The sequence below is a fragment of the Moschus berezovskii genome, chromosome 7 (assembly GCF_049115385.1).
Source record: "Moschus berezovskii isolate FMDL1 chromosome 7, NW_MosBer_1.0, whole genome shotgun sequence".
Taxonomy (NCBI): domain Eukaryota; kingdom Metazoa; phylum Chordata; class Mammalia; order Artiodactyla; family Moschidae; genus Moschus; species Moschus berezovskii.
Genome location: NC_142466.1, coordinates 29,857,789 through 29,873,882, shown reverse-complemented (window position 1 = coordinate 29,873,882; position 16,094 = coordinate 29,857,789). Strand labels below are relative to the sequence as shown.

Sequence of the window (16,094 nt, the reverse complement as noted above, 5' to 3'; positions counted from 1 at the left end):
GAAGCCAGCTGAAAGCCAGAGGACACGGGAGCCTGGTGATGCTGTTGTGAAAGGTTATTCTTCCAGGGCACAGAGCAGGGTTGGGAGGGTGGATATGGAGGGGAAAATGGAAAACCTACTACATAGGTGTTCTCTGGACTTTGAATGGAAAAGCTTGGTTGTGCCTATAAAGATTCCATATAAGAATGACAGAACTGGGTATGTAATCCATGTTCCGGTGAGTATTTGCTGCCTTTATTTAATTGTGGTCATTTAAAGGGGACATTTAGACCTGTTCAGAATGAAATTCTAGTTTAGGTAGGAGGATTCTTGCTTTTTCTTCCTATAAGAAGAGGCACATGCAGTGGTTTCCTTTTTTGTTTTCCTTATGATTTGTTTAGCTTTATTTTGTTGTTGTTGTTTTTGTTCTGCATTGGGCAACCTCTAGTGGTCCTTGGGAAAATAACACTTGAATATACTATAGTGTTAATCAAGTATTTTGCTTGAATATACTGTTGTCTTCTGATCCTGGATCACTATATTCCCTTATAATAAGTAAAGATGTCAAGCAATAAGGATCGTGGGCTTAATTAGAAGGAACACAAATAAATAATGTATTTGTTTTTAAAAATAAGTGTACTGATATTACTACAGAATGAAGGACAGTCATAAAAGGCTCTTTCTAAATGATAAGAAAGAGCCAGCCACATGGCAATCAAGGATTAGTGTGTTCCAGGTAGAAGGAATAGCAAGTGCAGTGGCCTTATCTTAGGAATGAGCTTTGTGTTATTGAGGAATGGAGTAAAACCCATGTGAAAATGTGCCTTTTACATAGCTAGGAAGGAAGGCAGGTGGTAGAGAGGTAGTCAGAAGGAGAGTCAGAGACCAGGTCAGAGACAGCCTTGATCATTTCTAAAAGTTTTGATGTTATTCTATGTACAGTGAGAAAACACCAGAAGGTGTTAGAGAAGGAAATAACATAAAATCCTAGCTTCTGAGTAGAGGATGGTTCGGAGGAGTGGTCATGAGGAGAAGAAATCAAGAAACTAGTTTTTAAATTCATCCAAATGAGAAAAAGAGAAGATAATGACCGGGCAAGTAGCAGTAAAAATGGAAAGGGGTGGATTTGACATATATTTTTAAAGATAGATCTAAAAGGACTTGCTAATGAATTACGTATAAAAACTGTGAGAAAGAGGAATTAAGAATGACCAGGTTTTTAAACTTGCATGACTGAGTGCCATGTTCTGGTTTTAGGAAGACAAAGAATGGGATGAGAATCAAGACTTGTTCTTTTACTTCGTGAAATTTGATCTAAAATATAGCTAAGTTGTTGTTTTTGCGGGTGTGTGTATATGACTTAAGAATGAATGTTTCTCTTCTAGCATACGATATTTACTTTTGATCTCCTTTTATTTCTTTCAGCTTTGGAGGAATTTTTTACATCACTTGTGAAGCAAGAAATGGTGAATATGCCCCGTGGGGTGTATCACTCTGCATTGAAAGGAGGTGCCCGCTTAGATCAAGGAAAGACTGTAGCAGGAATCCCCAATTTTATGTTGAAAATGTATGAAACAAATAAGCAGCCAGGTTTGAAACCTGGCCTTGCAGGTAAGCACGATACATCAATGTATAGGTTTTTAATGGACCGATTTCAGTTTCTCTTCCAAGCAGGATGTGATTGGGCATGGAAAGGCATTGCAGCTGCTGCTCACGTCTAGACACACTGGATAAATTACAAACATGAATCACATGTTAAAGCCATTTAGAGAACTGCAGAAGCAAAGACATAAATAAAAGCAAAGAAGAGATAGACTGAAATTACAGAATAGGGGGAACACTGTAGATATTTTAGATTGTTCCCTGCCCCACCCACTGACCCCCAGCTCATAGGGGATGTTCACCAATTTTGGTTGTGGACTGAGACTGGGAATTGGCTCAGGCAGAGGCCTGTTGGAGGATAGAAAAACCAGTAAAGCTTTTAGTGGTGTCAAGGACTAGGGTGATGTGGTGATTAATTTTATGTATCATCTTAATTGGGCTAAATGATGCTCAGATAACTGATAAATATGGTTTCTGAGTGTGTCTGTATGTGAGTTTCCAGAAGAGGTTAGCATTTGAGTCAGCAGATTGAGTAAAGATCACCCTGAGCAGTGTGGGTCGGCAACATCCAATCCATTGAAGACCTGAATAGAACAAAAAGACAGAGGAACGGTGAAGCTGGGAGAGCCGCCTTCTCCTGCCTTTGGACGGTGGTGCTCCTGGTTCTTGGGCCTCCTGACTCAGACTGAATTACGCCACTGGCTTCCCTGGTTCTCTCGTTTGCAGACAGAAAATTGTGGGACCTCTCAGCCTCAAAATTCTTGTGAATCAATCACCATAAAAAAATCTTCATATCTATATCTATACATATCTAGTTAGTTCTGTTTTTCTGAAGATTCTAACTAATATAGGTGACAAACTGGAGATTTTCCTCTTAAGATATTTGGTGAGTTTTGAATTTGCACTGAAAGTCAAAGAACTAGGCTGATGCTTCTGAAAGGCAGTGGTCTCCAGTCTTACAGTACTTGGAAAACAAAGACTGACCAGGAGAGTGGGCCTGCAAAGCAAGTACAGAAATAGTGAATCGATCCTGGAGATCTACAGGTCTTTTCACCTGGTTGCCTTTACTCATTTTGGCCTCAGTTAGAGGCTGAAATTCCGCCTTGACCTTAACAAAAGGGTGATACAGGATGCAGAGAAACCGACAGAGATCTTGACGTTTTTGTGGTAAACTTAGTGACGAAACTGAGCTGGAGGGACTTCAGGCACACAGCATGTTTCTCCCTTAAGGTATCTGTCAAATTTTGAAGATTTGTGGGATGGGAATTTAAAAGGTAACCTGAAAACTTCTGCGGACAAATGTAAATCTCTGAATCTCCCATAATCTTCCCATACTGAATAAAGACCGACTAGACTGTCAGTTGAAAATCTTGAAGAAGGTGTGCCCTAGAAACAGGGTTTGAACCAGAGGTAGACTGAGATTTACCAAAGCTATAGTCAAGCCTGGCTCAGTTAAATCCCCAATTCAGTTGAGATGGTCAGGCCTTCACTCTGCCTAACAGAAGAGAAACTCCTCTTAGATAAAAAAATAACTTGATTTAGAATTTCTGTGTTTCTTTCATTACTATCCAGTATACAGAGAAAAGGTTCTAGGCATTTGAAAAAGGAAGAAACTAGAAAGGAAGGGAATATTTCATGGAGATAGAGCAGTCAATATATCAGGAAGGCATCACAATTCCAATCAGTGTACACAAAATAGCAGAGTTCAAACTACATGACAAAAAATTAAAACTAACTAAATAAACAAATCCACAATACTAGTAGGAAACTCTAAAACATCTTCTTCAATGAGATGATGAATAAGCAGACAAAAAATCAAGTTCACAAAATATATGAACAATACTGTGAACAAACTTTACTTAAGTGATGCATGGAACATTGTATCTTATAGTGATATAATTTGTATGCTTTTAAACTGTACATTGGGTTATTTGTCTTCTTGTTGATTTTTAAGATTTCTTTATATACACTGGTAAAGGTCCTTTACCTGGAGGAGGAAATGGCACCCACTCCAGTATTCTTGCCTGGAAAATCCCCATGGACAGAAGAGCCTGATGGGCTGTATAGTCCATGGCGTCACCAAGAGTCGGACACGACTGAAATGACTTAACACACACACACACAAACTGTACATTGACAACTTATCAGAATGATCATAAGGCAGATCATAAACTTCAACAAATTTCAAAATATTGAAGTCATTGAGTCTGTCCTCGGATAGCAATGGGATTAAGCTAAAACTAATAAAAAGATAACTAGCCTGGAAATTCCACTAGCCTGGAAATTGAATAATATACTTATAGATCATCCACGGATCAAAGGAAAAATCAAAATGGAATTCAGAAAATATTTTGAACTGAATGATAATGAAAATAAGGCAAATTATAACTTGTGGGATGCAACTGAAACAGTGTTAGTGGGAAATTCATGCCTTTAAAGCAAATACCGGAAAAAAAAAAAAAAGGAAAAAAAACCAAAGATAATTAAAGCATCTATTTCAAGAAAAACAGAAAATAGCAGTGAATTAAATTATAAAGGAAAGAATAATAAATATAAGAATAAAAATCAGTGAAAATAGAAAATGTATAATATAAAGAAAATCAGCAAAGCCAAAAGTTAACTCTTTGGAAAGTTTAAAAGAATTGATAAAACCATTGTAAGCCTGGACAGAAAAATAGAGAAATATAGATTACCTATACTAGGAACATCAAAGGAGACAGCACTTCAGACCCCACAGCATTCAAAAAAACATGAAGAACTTTTAGCCAATGAATTTCACAGTTTAGATGATATGTAGAAGTTCATCAAAATATAAAACTTTGCAGAACTGACAGAAAGCAGACTAGACTATATGAATAGTTTGAAATTGTGTATTAGTATTAAAGAAATTGAATCTGTAAGAACCTTCCCACAAAGAAACCCTAGGTGCAGATGCTTCTTTGGTGAATTTTTCAAAAAAATTAAGAAAGAAATAACAAGGAACTTTATAAACTCTAATATAGGAGGAAAAAAAGAACCCTCTAGTTGAGGTCAGTGTAACCTTAATACCAAATATCAGAAGGAAATATTAAAAGCCACTCTTTTCCATGAACATAGTTGTGAAAATCTCCCCAAAATATGTCAGAAAATGGAATTCAGCAGTACATACAAAGGAAAATAAAAAATAATTAGTGGGGTTAATGTTTGAAAATCAGTATAATTTATTACATTAATAACAAAAAGGCAGTATAATCTTTAGATGACCTCAAATAGATGTAGAAAAAGCCTTTGAAAAAGTTAGCTGCTATTCATGTTACATAAAAGACTCTCATTAAGCTCTGAATAGAACTTCTTTTATTCTGATAAAGAACATCTACAATGCCATCTTTGTACTTAATGCTGAAATAATGAAACTTTCACTCCTTGAGATTGGAGGAAAGATATGGATGCTTGTTGTTACCACTATTATTCAGTATTGTAATGGAAGCCATAGCTAGTGTAATGAGCCAAGAAAAAGAAATAAAAATCATACAGATTAGAAAGGAAGAGATAAAGTAGTCATTATTTGTTGATGACATGATTGTGTACATAGAAAATCCAAAATAATCTGCAGAATACTCAGGATTCATAAATGAATTAAGATTACCATGTACAAAGATCATATAAAAATGAATTGTATATTTGTATATACATAACAGAAATGAAACTTACAAATTATATCATTTATAATAGTTCTAAAACCATGAAGTACCCAGAGTAAATTTAACAAGAATTGTGTAAAATCCTTATACTGTATGCTATAAAATATTATGGAGAAAAGTTAAAGAAATTCAAATAAATTGAGTTCTATACAGTGTTTATGGGCCAGAAGACACCATGCTGTAAAAATGTCAGCTCTCTCCAAGCTAATATGTAGTTTCAACCCAGCCCCAATCCACATCCCAGTAGGTTTTTGGAAACTGACAGACTGATTCTAAAATTTGAGTGGAATTGCAAAATACCAATAATGGCCAAGGTAAGCTTGGAGAACAAAAACAAAATAGGAGGATATACATTACCAGATATCCAGACCTATTATGAAACCATGATAATTGACAGTGTGATATTGGTGCAAAGACAGGCCAATTGACTAGTGGAAGAATATGGAGTGCACAGAAACAGACCTACATACACAAGGTCACTAGGTTTGTTACAAAAGTAATACTGTGGTGCTGTAGAGAAAAGGGATGATCTTTTTGAAGAATAACAAATTGTATTAAAGTCACGAATATGTATTAATGAAAGTATACCATTAAGAGAGTGAAAAGGCAAGGCACAGAATACAAAAATTTATTTTTAGAACATATATCTGATAAAGAACTTGTATCTAGAATATGTAAAGAGTTTTTAAAAATCAATAAGAAAAAGACAGTTGAAAAACAGGGAAAAGAATTGAGTTTACCCTTCAAAAAGAGGGTATACACAGTATATTTACACATATATATTAACACACATATATATATTTAGAAAGATGGTAATGATGACCCTATATTCGAGACAGCAAAAGAGACACAGATGTAAAGAACAGACTTTTGGACTCTGTGGGAGAGGGTGAGGGTGGGATGATTTGCGAGAATAGCATTGAAACACATATATTACCATATGTGAAATAGATCGCCAGTCCAGGTTCGAGGCATGAGACAGGGTGCTCAGGGCCGGTGCAGTGTGATGACCCTGAGGGATGGGATGAGGAGATGGGAGGGGGTTTCAGGATGGGGAACACATGTACACGCATGGCTGATTCATGTCAATGTATGGCAAAAACCACTGCAATATTGTGAAGTAATTAGCCTCCAATTAAATTTTTTTTAAAAAAAGAGGAAAAAAAAGAGGGTATACAATGTCTGATATGATTAGATGATCAACTTCATTAGTCATCCAGAAATGCAAATTAAAACCACAGTTAGATACCACAGGAGACCTAACACTATGGCTAAGATGAAAAAAAATGGAAAATACAAAGTACTGATAAATATGTGGAGTAAACCCATGGAAAAGAAATGCAAAAAAGCAAAATGGCTGTCTGAGGAGGCCTTACAAATAGCTGTGAAAAGAAGAGAAGTGAAAAGCAAAGGAGAAAAGGAAAGATATAAGCATCTGAATGCAGAGTTCCAAAGAATAGCAAGGAGAGATAAGAAAGCCTTCCTCAGTGATCAATGCAAAGAAATAGAGGAAAACAACAGAATAGGAAAAACAAGAGATCTCTTCAAGAAACTTAGAGATTCCAAGGGAACATTTCATGCAAAGATGGGCTCGATAAAGGACAGAAATGGTATGGACCTAACAGAAGCAGAAGATATTAAGAAGAGGTGGCAAGAATACACAGAAGAACTGTACAAAAAAGATCTTCACGACCCAGATAATCACGATGGCGTGATCACTGACCTAGAGCCAGACATCTTGGAATGTGAAGTCAAGTGGGCCTTAGAAAGCATCACTACGAACAAAGCTAGTGGAGGTGATGGAATTCCAGTTGAGCTATTTCGAGTCTTGAAAGATGATGCTGTGAAAGTGCTGCACTCCATATGCCAGCAGATTTGGAAATTTTGGCCACAGGACTGGCCACAGGACTGGAAAAGGTCAGTCTTCATTCCAATCCCAAAGAAAGGCAATGCCAAAGAATGCTCAAACTACCACACAATTGCACTCATCTCACATGCAAGTAAAGTCATGCTCAAAATTCTCCAAGCCAGGCTTCAGCAGTATGTGAACTGTGAACTCCCAGATGTTCAAGCAGGTTTTGGAAAAGGCAGAGGCACCAGAGATCAAATTGCCAACATCCGCTGGATCATGGAGAAAGCAAGAGAGTTCCAGAAAAACATCTATTTCTGCTTCATTGACTATGCCAAAGCCTTTGACTGTGTGGATCACAATAAACTGTGGAACATTCTGAAAGAGATGGGAATCCCAGACCACCTGACCTGCCTCTTGAGAAACCTGTATGCAGGTCAGGAAGCAACAGTCAGAACTGTACATGGAACAACAGACTGGTTCCAAATAGGAAAAGGAGTACGTCAAAGCTATATATTGTCACCTTGCTTATTTAACTTATATGCAGAGTACATCATGAGGAACGCTGGGCTGGAAGAAGCACAAGCTGGAATCAGGATTGCTGGGAGAAATATCAATAACCTCAGATATGCAGATGACACCATCCATATGGCAGAAAGTGAAGAGGAACTCAAAAGCCTCTTGATGAAAGTGAAAGAGGAGAGTGAAAAGGTTGGCTTGAAGCTCAACATTCAGAAAACAAAGATCATGGCATATGGTCCCATCACTTCATGTGAAATAGATGGGGAAACAGTGGAAACAGTGTCAGACTTTATTTTTTGGGGTTCCAGAATCACTGCGGATGCTGATCGCAGCCATGAAATTAAAAGACGCTTACTCCTTGGAAGGAAAGTTATGACCAACCTAGATAGCATATTAAAAAGCAGAGACATCACTTTGTCAACAAAGGTTCGTCTAGTCAAGGCTATGGTTATTCCAGTGGTCATGTATGGATGTGAGAGTCGGACTGTGAAGAAAGCTGATCGCCGAAGAATTGATGCTTTTGAACTGTGGTGTTGGAGAAGACTCTTGAGAGTCCCTTGTACTGCAAGGAGATCCAGTCAGTCCATTCTAAAGGAGATCAATCCTGGGTGTTCATTGGAAGGACTGATGCTGAAGCTGAAACTCCAATATTTTGGCCACCTCATGCTAAGAGCTGACTCACTGTAAAAGACTCTGATGCTGGGAGGGATTGGGGGAAGGAGGAGAAGGGGACGACAGATAATGAGATGGCTGGATGGCATCACTGACTCGATGGATGTGAGTTTGAGTGAACTCTGGGAGTTGGTGATGGACAGGGAGGCCTGGTGTGCTTTGATTCATGGGGTCGCAAAGAGTCAGACACGACTGAGCGACTGAACTGAACTGAAACTTACTTTGGTGGCTCAGAGGTTAAAGCATCTGCTTTCAATGCGGGAGACCCGGGTTCAATCCCTGGGTCGGGAAGATCCCCTGGAGAAGGAAATGGCAACCCTCTCCAGTGTTCTTGCCTGGAGAATCCCGTGGACGCAGGAGCCTGGTAGGCTACAGTCCACAGGGTCGCAAAGAGTCGGATACGACTGAGCAACTTCACTTCACTTAACTTCAAACTTTAATTGCTGAGCTTCCCTGGTAGCTCAGCTGGTAAAGAATCTGCCTGCAATTCAGGAGACCCCCATTCGATTCCTGGGTCGGAAAAGTCCCCTGTAGTAGGGATAGAAGCTATCTAAATGCCTATTGACAGTAAAACTGTGGTATGTGCGCATTGTGGAGTGTTGTTCAGTAATGACAATGCATATACTACAACTGCTGATAACAATATGAATGATTCTCACAATGATTATGTTAAGTGAAAGAAGTCAGATAGAAAAGTGTACAGCCTGATTCCAGTTATGTAAAGTACCACAGTATGAAAAAAGGTTGCTCGAAAGTTGTTCTCTTTGGGCTGGGGGTGGACATGATTGGATTGAGACATGAGGAAGGGCTTCTAAGATGTTAACAGTGTTTTGCTTCTTGATCTGGGTGCTGATTACGCTTTTGTTCAGTTCGTGAAAACCCATAGAGTGGCTTGCTTATGTGCACTCTTCTCTATTATACTTCAGGAAGAGATGTTTTTAAAGGTAATTTTTTCTGTTTTAGTATCTTAGTCCTTGAATATGTCTTCTCACTGGCTCAGAATCACCCAGACAAGGTCCGAGACTACCCTAACTCATCCTCTGGTGTTTGGCTGCCTGCCTTTGCTTTGTAACTGCCATGGGATGGGGTCAGCTAATGCTGGAAGTTCAATTCAGTTAAGCAGAGTAGGAAGGACTGGGAAAAGGGTAACAGGTGGAGGAGGGGAGGGAAAAGGGAGAGTGAATGTGTGTGAGTATAGTTTTGATGGAAAACTAGTCCACTTATGGGTGTAAACTAAAGGAACCCATATTATCAGGAGTTTACAAAGACTGGCATGCGTAACATTTCTCTTTGAGGTTTATTTTTTAAGGAAAGTTAATAGAATCTCTAGAAGTAACAGTTAACAACATTTAAAATAAACATGATTTGAAAATTTCTCATTTATTTACAAATGAATAACACTCCTCTGTAGTTTCAAGATACTAACTTCTTATAGCTCTTCTGTTTTTTCCTGTACCAACAGTTTAAAAAAATAATAATTTGCTTAGCATTTTCTTTTAATTTCTAAATGTCTCTGTCCAGATTGAATATTGACTACTGAGAACCTAATTAATGAAGTTTTTCCATAAGCAATGTTTTTATATTTCTTTTTTTTAAGGTGGTATGTTATTTTGTTATGATATTTCAACGTATCAGAGTAAAGATGGCAAACCATTGAATCGACTGATGGCCAGTAGAGGGCGAAGTTTCAAGCAGACCTCACTTGCTCTAGTGCATGAGGTAGGTACCTCTCCATTCTCTGAAACAGTGCTCCTTGTTGTATATGCTTTCGGGTTTCCCTCCTTTGGTTTATGGTGATGAAATTTAGTATGTGTTTGGAAATAATTTTTCTATGATTCATAATGAAAGTGGCTTTTAAAGAAAACCAAAATAGTTGATCCAATTGTAGTATTTTGATGTACTTCTCAAAGAAACCAGCATGTTTCCCTTAGGGCTCAGCCTGTTAGAGAGTAGTGCCTAGGAAAGTATCTAGTTTGGTTTATTTATCAATATTTAATTGCCTTTGTTCAGAATAAATACCAATTTAATAGTTCAAGAAATAATCTAAACTATTTCTTAATTGTAATCCTTTGGAAGTATGTAGGGTACCACTATTTATATCTTGTGAATATTGGAAATTAACAGTAAATAATCGTGTTGGAGGAGGGAAAATCTTTTGATTTTATTGTTTATTTACTTTTCTTTTATGCTACTCTTAAAATAAAGTTATGTGATGCCATTAGGTGTTGCTTGAAATCTGATCATTACAGATTGTACAATATCAGAGGAAAGAAGGAAGTTGGAAAGTACTTGGGAAATCTGTGGGGGTTTTTTGTTTTTTCAAATTTTATGACAGTGATATATAGGTTAAACTGTATGAATGAATACCAAAACAAAATATCACCGCAAAGAGGTTTATTTCATATAATTTAGACATAAGGTATATAACAGGTATAAATGTATGAATTGTAAACATTTTTAAAGATTTGAGGTAATGATAGTGCTTCTACAATATGTTTGCATTAAATCTTATTTTGATGCATAATTTGTAAATATTGGTATCACTTACTTGATTTGATAATATTCTGGGTCTTAGCAGTTGCCACCGATTAGCATAGCCAGATTTTTGTTTATTTGTTTGGCCACACCGCATAGCATGCGGGATCTTCCTGTCCTGCAGCAGAAGCATGGGGTCTGAACCCCTGGACCACGAGGGAAGTCCAAGCATAACCAGATTTTTAAAGACACACCTATGCTACCCGTATTGGTTTTATATATTTGGTTAGAATTGAAATTATGTAAATCTTTGTTTAATACAGTGTCTTTAAATAACAAAGGAAGAAAGATCTGGGGAGAGTAGTGTTTCTCTGAGAAGAGAGGTTTAATTTCATAAACGAAGAAAAGCAATAGGTAATTTCTAGCTAGATTTGTTCTCCCTATTATCTTATTCATTGTTATGGAGAAGAAAGAGATTTGGTACTTTTTTGTGCTTTAAAGCTGTGTATTTAACGTGGATAACCAACATGTTAAATATTAAGGGAAGCCTGAATTTAAAAGTTGCTGTCATAACAGATGGAGAAGGGAATGGCTTCACATTCCAGTATTCTTGCCTGGAAAATTCCATGGCCAGAGGAGCCTGGTGGGCTACAGTCCTTGCAGTCTCAAAGAGTCAAACACAACTGGGTGACTAACACTTTCATCATAACAGAAATAAGGAGAAGTGTTAATGTAGGGGTGGCAGAAGACATCTGATAAATTAAGCAAATGGTATCAGAACTTGTGAGGTGTACCTTCGATGTAAACAGAGAAAATATTTGAATTATGATACTTTTTGCTTGTATTATAGAATGCCTAAAAAATTTCAAAGAGATGAGAAAAGATCATAATTTTAGGAGTCACTTGGAAGATGCATTAGACAGAATTCTCCTGAATCTGTGGCAGGATTTTGGGTTGGATTTATCTTCTGCTTACTATGATTCATTTTTTAAAAGGGCAGAGAGAGAGAATGAGCCAAGCAGTTTCTCAGAGTATCTGGCAAGAAATAATAAAAAATTTAAGAGCTAGTTAATGAGAACAATTGCAGTAATAATAACTCATAACCAGCTCAGGCACTTTAAAGTTTGCTGTGCATATGTTAATTCATTTAATCTCTATATTCACACTTGAGGTTGCTACTGTTTATGTACTTGACACACATAAGTAGAAGAGCCTGAAAAGTGAACCCAAAAAGTATGATTTCACAGTTCTTGATTCTGTCTTATTTTTAAAGTCTGTCATCATAGTTTCAATTTGTTTATTAATTTACCCATGGATGGACATTTGGGTTGTTTCTACTTTTTCCAGATTATGACTAAAGCTGCTGTAAACATTGCTATACAGGTGTATTTGTGGACATCTATTTTAATTTCTTGAGTAAATAACTACATACAAGTGGAATTGCTAGGTCTTTTGGTGAGTGAATATGAAAACCCAACTGTTTTTCCAGTGACTGTCCCACTTTGAATGCCCACCAGCAGCATAAGGAAGTTCTGGTTGCTCTCCCTCCTTGCCAGCGCTCAATATGGTCAGTTATTAAAATTTAGCAGTTCTCATAGTGGTTAGTGGTTTTCCTTTCGCGGTTTTTAATTTGTGTTTTTTTAATGACTGCTGATGTTGAGCTTCTTTTCATGTATTTATTCACATCATGGAGTGCTGTGTTCTTTTGCCCATTTTAAATCCAGGTTTTTGTTTTCAAATGAGAATTCTTTATATATTCTGGATATAATTTTGTTTAGTTTTTTAATTAGAAGTGTGTCTTGCGCATGTTTTTACCTACTCCCTATAACTTGTCTTTTTATTTCCTTAATAATGTCTTTTGAAGAGTGTCTCTTCAGTTTTGCAGAATTTTTCAAGCTTTTCTTTTTATGGTTCTTGCTTTTTGTCTTATCCAAAGTCTCAAAAACTTTCTGTTTTCTTTTTTTCCCATGTTATCTTTTTAATTTTTAAAAAATGAGGTATAATTTATAGACTGTAAAATTCTCTCATTGAATGTGTGCAAGTCAGTGGTTTTAGTATATACACAGAGATGTACAGCCATCACCACGTCAATTTTAGAATATTTTCATCACAATGTAAAGTAACTTGATACCCATTAGCAGTCACTCTCCATTTCCCTCATATCCCAGCCTTCATCAACCATGAGTCCACATTTTTTTAAATTTTATATTGGAGTATAGCTGATTAACAATGTGATAGTTTTGGTGGACAGCAGAGGGACTCCGCCATATATATACATGTATCCACTTTCCCCTAAACCCCCGTCCTATCCAAGCTGCCACATAACGCTGAACAGAGTTCCCTGTGCTATATAGTAGGTCCTTGTTGGTTATCCACTTTAAATATAACAGTGTGTACATGTCAATCCCGAAGTCGCCACATAAATTTTAAATCAGCTTTGAGAAACTATTTTAAAAACCTGCTGTAATTTTGGTTACAAATGCATTGAATTTGTGTATCAGTCTGGGAGAGAACTGATACCTTAATAATATTGAGTTTTTCAACCAGTACGCAAGGTATATTTCTCCATTATTTTAGGTCAGTGTTTTGTTGTTTTCTTACTACAAATCTTACACCTATTTTGCTAAATTTAATAAGTACTGCATATCCCTAAATATTTTTATGCTAGGGCAATTAGACTGTTTTTTTGGTTTGTCTTTATTTCCAACTGTTCATTGCTAAAATATAAACATATAATTGATACTTTTTTATGGCCTTACTCTACCTACTTATATATTCTTGTAGATTTTTTGTAGATTCTCTTTGATTTTTGTTGCAATGTTTTCTATGAATAGAGATTGTCTTAGTGTTTTTCTTTCCAATCTGTATACCTTTGATTTCTTTTTCTTGCCTAATTGCACTGTCTAGGGCCCTTTGGTATGGTTGAATAGAAGTGGAGAGAGCAGACATTCTTATTTTGTTAACGAAATAGTCTTTGGGAAAAGCATTCAGGATGCTTAACATTACATATTATGTTATATTTACTATTAGTATAGAGATTTTATGGATATTCTGTATTAGGTTGATGAAGTTTCCTTTATTCCTAAATTGGTAAGTTTGTTTTGGTTTTTTTTAATCACAAATAGATGTTGAATTTTGTCAAGCGGGTTTTTTCTACATTTGTTGAAATGATTATATGCTTTTTTCATTTGTTAGTAGGATGAATTATTTTGATTGATTTTTCTAATGTGAACCAAATCTGCATTCCTAGGATAAACTCCACTTGGTTATAATATAGTATCCTATTTATTGCTGAATTTGATTTGCTAGTAATACTTTGTTAGGGGGCTTCCCAGGTGATCCAAGTGGTATGCATCCTGCCAATGCATAAGACATATAAGAGATGTGAGTTCAATCCCTGGGTCGGGGAGATCCCATGGAGGAGGACACTGCAACCCACTCTAGTATTCTTGCCTGGAGAATCCCATGGACAGAGGAGCCTGGTGGGCTATATAGTACATAGGATCACACAGAGTCAAACCCAACTGGAGCGACTTAGCAAACACACACTTTGTTAAGGATTTTCACACCTTGGCACCTATGAGGGATATGGTTTTGTGGTTTCCTTGTAATATCTTTGCATGATATGTTATCAGGATAATGCTCTCCTAGTAATTTTTCCTTAAGTGGTAAAATTTTCTAGTGAAAATTCTGGGCTTGGAGTTTGCTTTAGGAAAGTTTGTAACTATGAATTCAAGTTATGTAATATATGAGACGATTTACACTATCTATCCATCCATCCCTACTAATCCTGAAGAGGGAATTTCGGTGGCACAGCATACATGACAATTAGTATGTATCTCTCCTTTTTAAAAGTGTGCACTTCATAAAATCAGGGAGTTTGTTTTGGCCATATGTATTTCCAGTGCTTGGTATTCCTGGCACATAGTAGACACTTTATAAATGATTTTAATCCTTTCGATACTTGGGTGTGTCTTATATTTTACATGTGCATTTAGTGGGATCGTTTCCTTTTTCCAGAAATGTTGCAGTTAAATTGATGGTGAATCTAATAATTGTTGAGATCTTACTAGGAAATGACATTATTGTCATTTGAACAAGCTATTATAAACTGTGTTGTTCTTCATTTATATGGTTTAGCCTCCCCTCTCCGCCAAAAGTTACATATACCTATAGGATAGTCTATAGCCCTAATGCATGCAACTGTAGATGAGCGAGTGAGTGAATGATTGGGTAAATCAATATTCAGATGCTCTGCTCTTCATTTTTTAAAGTGTATTTTGCTCCATGTAATTGTCAGTATTTCTCAATAACGACATTAGTTAAATCAAGTATTTTCAGTGGCTTGGAGAACTAGCTGTTTCAGTTCAGTTCAGTTCAGTCACTCAGTCGTGTCCGACTCTTTGAGACCCCATGAATCGCAGCACGCCAGGCCTCCCTGTCCATCACCAGCTCCTGGAGTTCACCCAAACTCATGTGCATCAAGTCAGTCATGCCATCCAGCCATCTCATCCTCTGTCGTCCCCTTCTCCTCCTGCCCCCAATCCCTCCCAGCATCAGAGTCTTTTCCAGTGAGTCAGCTCTTTGCATGAGGTGGCCAACATACTAGCTGTTTAATCTGTGATAAATTCTTTAACACACTTCTTTCTAAAAACTGTTTTTGTTTTAAATTGAAACTGTCCCATGTTATACTTTGAGAAGACTCACGGACTTAAGTCTGAATTGGGTTTGACCTGACCTACCAGGGGTAGTTTAGAGTTCTCTAAACCTGAAGTGCCCTCGCTCTCTTTGCTCCTTTGAAAAGGGGACCAGCAGGGGTCATTTCAAACCTGCCCGTGCTTCTTCAATCTCCTCCTCTGCCCTGATTTATGACTACTTCTTCTCATCCTGAGACTGACGTGGCTCCATTTGGTGAGGAAGCTGAAGGTGAATGACATGTCTCTTTCCCTGGAAGTTGCTGCCTGTCTTGTCATCCTTTGGCATTTCTAACTCTGACATGACACTCTCCCCTAAATTGGATGATACTGATTTGTCCCTGGATGAGAATGGCAGCCTTGCTTCATTATTTCCTACATCTTAGGGCACATGCAGATTTTCCTGATCCTGCTCTACTGCTGCTACCCAACCATATTTCTGCCTTAGCACTAGGTAATGAGCTCTTTTTTCACCTGTTTTTCAGCGAAACCTTTATTGGGCTCAGTCTGAATCTGAATGAGATTTTTTTCTTCTTTCTTTCTTTTGAAATTGATCATCGCTTGTTTATTTTGCCTTATAAGTTATTTTTTTTCTTCTGCCTTCTTTACATTTCCCCCTAG

The 16,094-nt window shown here is 37.2% G+C and overlaps 1 protein-coding gene across 3 annotated transcripts in view; it reads left to right on the top strand.

Annotated features, from left to right (window-relative positions):
- Window positions 1–16,094, top strand: part of FOCAD (focadhesin) — a 311,664-nt gene that overhangs the window by 210,973 nt on the left and 84,597 nt on the right. For all 3 annotated transcript variants that reach the window (XM_088837878.1, XM_055428152.2, XM_055428155.2), the window contains 2 exons: window positions 1,405–1,590; window positions 9,902–10,023. In XM_088837878.1, coding sequence (XP_088694004.1) covers window positions 1,405–1,590; window positions 9,902–10,023 — 308 coding nt within the window. The remainder of the gene's footprint in view (window positions 1–1,404; window positions 1,591–9,901; window positions 10,024–16,094) is intronic.